At 41.0% G+C, this 4,415-nt stretch overlaps 1 protein-coding gene across 1 annotated transcript; it reads left to right on the top strand.

Annotated features, from left to right (window-relative positions):
- The first annotated feature begins 1,635 nt into the window (after window positions 1-1,635).
- Window positions 1,636-3,102, top strand: LOC137756490 (olfactory receptor 3A1-like). The gene is made up of 2 exons (XM_068532728.1): window positions 1,636-1,651; window positions 2,210-3,102. Exons 1-2 carry the CDS (start codon window positions 1,636-1,638, stop codon window positions 3,100-3,102), a joined length of 909 nt encoding a protein of 302 aa, XP_068388829.1.
- Window positions 3,103-4,415: the final 1,313 nt, after the last annotated feature.

Genomic DNA, 4,415 nt, shown 5'->3' with positions numbered 1-4,415 from the left:
GGTTTTCTTTTCTTGCAATGTCTTCATCTGGTTTGGGTATTTTGTAATGCTGGCCTCATAAAATGATTTGAGAAGTGTTTCCCCTCCTCTACTTTCTGAAAGAGTTTGTATAAGATTGTGTGCCACTAGTAAAGTCATAGGGGCCTGGAGTTTTCTGTTCCATTTCTTTCATAGATTTAGGGATATTCAGGTTTTCCACTTCTTCTTGAGTTAGTTTTGGTGATTTGTGTCATTCAAGGAATTTGTCCATCTCATCTAAATTGGCAAATTTATTCACAAATATTTTTCCTAACATTCCCTGGTTACAGTTTTTATCAGTTTTATTGGTATTTTTAAAAGCTTTCAGTTTCATGGATTTTTCTCTATCATTTATTTGTTCATTTTACATTTTATTCATATCTGCTCTTCATTATTTCTTTCCTACTGCTTATTTAGGTTAAATTTAAAATTAAAATTTGCTCTTCTATGTCTGATTTTCTGCAATATCGTTCTGTTACTTAAGATAAGTTTCCTCTTGATTGCTACTTTACTTCTCCTTTCTTTTCTGTGAGTTTTGTTTCATACATTTTGAAGCTTTGTTATTATGACTTCTTCATGAAATAATCCCTTTATCATTAGCAAATGTCCTCCATCCCATCATATTCCTTATCATAAAGTCTACTCTGCCTGCTATTAATATAGCTACTCAAACTTTCTTATTATTTGAGTTTGCATGGTATGTCTTCAGACATCTTTTTACTGTTACCAGATGTATATCTTTATGTTTAAAGTGGGTTTCTTATGCTTAGCATATGTTTTTTTTGCCTTTTTATCCACTTTGACAATCTCTGCTTTTTAACTGAAGCATTTTTTTAACTGAAGACCATTTACCATTAATGTAATTAGTGATATGGTTCAGTTTAAATCTACCATCCTGCACTTTATTTTCTGTTTGTCCCATGTGTTCTGTATTCCTCGTTCCATCTTTTCATGACTTCTTTTAGATTGAATAAATTTTAGCATTCAATTTTATCCTCACTATATCTTTTTTTAGATCTAGGGTTTCTAATACACATTTTACCTTATTATTGACTACCTTCAAATGGTTTAAAATCATTCCACATATCATGTAAGAACATTACAACAATATACTTCCAATTACCCACTCATGTCCTTTGTACTATTGTTGTCATACATTTTATTTCTACATTGGTTATAAACCGCACACTATGCTGTTAATATTTTTGCTTAAACGGTTTGCTATGATTGAAAGAGATATTAAAATGAGAAAAATTTATATTTACCTACATATTTTCCATTTCTGGAACTCGTCATTTATTCATGTAGATCCAAATTTCCATCTGGTGTCGTCCTTCCTTGAGGAGAACTGTCTTTAACATTTCGTGTAGTGCAGGTTTTCTGCTGACAATAATTCAGCTTTTATATGTCTGAAAAAAGTCTTTAATTTGCTTTCTTCTTTATTGTGGCAAAATTGACATACCATAAAATAAACCCTTTTAAAGTAAACAATTTAGCGGCATTTAGTACACTCACATGTAAAAGGATTGCCAAGTACTGAGATGAAGAGCAGCTGGAGAAGTTAGCCTTGGATAGAAGGGCAGAGCCCTCTTCCGCCAAGGCAGGAAATAGGTAAGGATGTTTGCTGCTGTAGGTAGGTCTGAAGATGTGACATGGGACAAGATGCTGACGAAACTCTTGTCTGATGATCAGAGAGGAAAGGAGAGGGCATATCACAGAGGGCCTGCTAGCCCATGAGGAGGACTTTGGCTTTGACTCTGAGTGAGATGGGAGGCACTGAAAGGTTCAGCGCAAGAGAAGGAGGGACCTGATCTTGACCTCATCACTGATCCTGAGTAGGGGTTCTGTTGGGTTGGTGATGGGGCAATTTCAGGTAATTACAAGGTGCAGGGCCACTTATTCAGGTAGAAGTTTCTGAGGGACTGACTTTGATATTCTCATAGGATGTGCATGCACTGTGACTTCAAGGTCTGTGCACCTCCTCTTGGTGTGAGGGCTGATGGGGTTTCCATTCTCCTGGCCTCTACTTTACCACTGGTCTCCTGAGCCTAATTTCATTCTTCCAATTCTGAGTTTTATTCCCTTAAGCCTGAAACCTGCCTTCTTTTTCTCTGTCCCTCACCACCACTCCCTTTTGTAAATTGAAACTCCAAACTTAAACCCTCATCTGACTCTGAGTTGGACTCTACAGGTGCAAGTTTCTGTGCGTGGTTTCATGCAGCTGGGGAATGGGACACTGAGGAGTTGAGGCATTTGCTCTTCGCCATCTTTCTGCTGGTCTACATAGTGGCTGTGGCTGGGAACTTCCGACCCCACACCCCCATGTATTTCTTCCTGGCCAACCTCTCGCTGCTGGATACTGCCTATATGTCCAACACGGTGCCTCAGATTCTAGTACATCTGCTGGCACCAGTGCGGGTCATGCCCTGTCATGCTTGTCTTACCCGGATATTCTTTCTCCACTTCCTGGCTCCCTGGGAGTGCTTCCTGCTCACAGCCATGGCCTATGACCACTACGCAGCCATCTGCCAGCCACTGCACTACCTAGTCCTCATGGGCCAAAGGACCCGGACAGGACTGCCTTCAATCTCCTGCCTGCTTGCTTTGACCAATGCACTCACCCACACCATCCTTGCAGCTCTACTCAAGTTCTGTGGACCCTGCCTTATCACCCACTACTTTTGTGACCTCCCTCCACTGCTCAAACTCTCTTGCTCCACCACGTGGGCCAATGAACTTGCCCTGTTCTTCTTCAGTTTTCTGGTGGCTCTTGCACCCTGTGCCCTGGTTGTGATCTCCTATATACATGTTGTCGCTGCGGTTTTCAGGATTCACTCTGCTGAGGGCCGAAGAAAAGCCTTTTCTACCCGTGGCGCTCACATCACCATGGTCTGTATTTTCTACATCACTTCAGTCCTCCGCTGCATCCTTCCCAGCTCTGCACACTCTGGCTTGAGAGACCGGGTTCTTTCTGTGCTGTATGTGGTCCTCGCTCCCATGCTCAATCCCATCGTCTACGGCATATGCGAAACAAGGCCACACTCCTCCAGTGCAGCTGGCACATACCTGATGCTTTGGGAGTGAATCCAACTACATAGGAGTCTGAAATTTAGTGTAGATGGTCCATTTGGTGAATCCTATTTTGTGTGCCAGGTTTTCCTCCATTCTAGCAAAGATCAAATATTTCTGTTGCATTTTTTTATTCTAAAACATTGTTTTTTGTATTTATAGAAATAAAACACTGTCACTGGATAAGTTGTGCAGTTACAGAAGCTCATAAAATGACAAAAAAAAAATACCCTTCACAATCTCACCACCTACAGAGAACCACTGTGAACATTTTCATGGTTTCCTTCAGGTTTCTTTTTGAACTACAAATGTATGTGCATGTGTATTTAAAGCAGGGAAACAAAACTGGAATCACTGTGTATTTACAGTTCTGGACACTTAGAGATTTTTTATTTTTTTCAACTACAATATATGCTTATTATAAAATCATTTAGGTAGACATTTCTCCAAAGAAGACATGCAGATGGCCAACAGGCACATGAAAAGATGCTCAATATCGCTAATTACTAGAGAAATGCAAATCAAAACTACAATGAGGTATCACCTCACACCGGTCAGAATGGCCATCATTAAAAAGTCTACAAATAATAGGGACTTCCCCAGTGGCGCAGTGGTTGAGACTCCGCCTGCCAATGCAGGGGACACGGGTTCAATCACTGGTCTGGAAAGATCCCACATGCCACAGAGCAACCAAGCCCGTGAACCACAACTACTGAGCCCGCGTGCCACAACTACTGAAGCCTGTGCGCCTAGAGCCTGTGCTCCGCAACAAGAGAAGCCACCTCAATGAGAAGCCCATGCGCTGCAGCGAAGAGTAGCCCCCGCTCACCGCAACTAGAGAAAGCCCACGCACAGCAATGGAGACCCAACGCAGCCAAAAAAAAAAAAAAAAGTCTACAAATATTAAATGCTGGAGAGGGTGTGGAGAAAAAGGAACCCTCCTACACTGTTGGTGGGAATGTAAATTGGTGCAGCCACTATGGAGAACAGTATGGAGGTTCCTTAAAAAACTAAAAATCGAACTACCATATGATCCAGCAATCCCACTCCTGGGCATATATCCAGGCAAAACTATGATTCAAAAAGATACATGCACCCCTATGTTCAGAGCAGCACTGTTCACAGTAGCCAAGACATGGAAACGACCTAACTGTCCATTGACAGATAAAGAAGATGTGGTAATATATACAATGGAATATTACTCAGCCATAAAAAAATGAAATAATGCCATTTGCAGCAACATGGATGGACCTACAGATTAGCATACTAAGTGACGTAACACAGAGAAAGACAAATATCATATGATATCAATTGTATGTGGAGTCTTT

The sequence above is a fragment of the Eschrichtius robustus genome, chromosome X (genome assembly GCF_028021215.1).
Source record: "Eschrichtius robustus isolate mEscRob2 chromosome X, mEscRob2.pri, whole genome shotgun sequence".
Taxonomy (NCBI): Eukaryota; Metazoa; Chordata; class Mammalia; order Artiodactyla; family Eschrichtiidae; genus Eschrichtius; species Eschrichtius robustus.
Note: the sequence above shows the minus strand (reverse complement) of the source record. Positions and strands in the feature narration are given on the sequence as shown.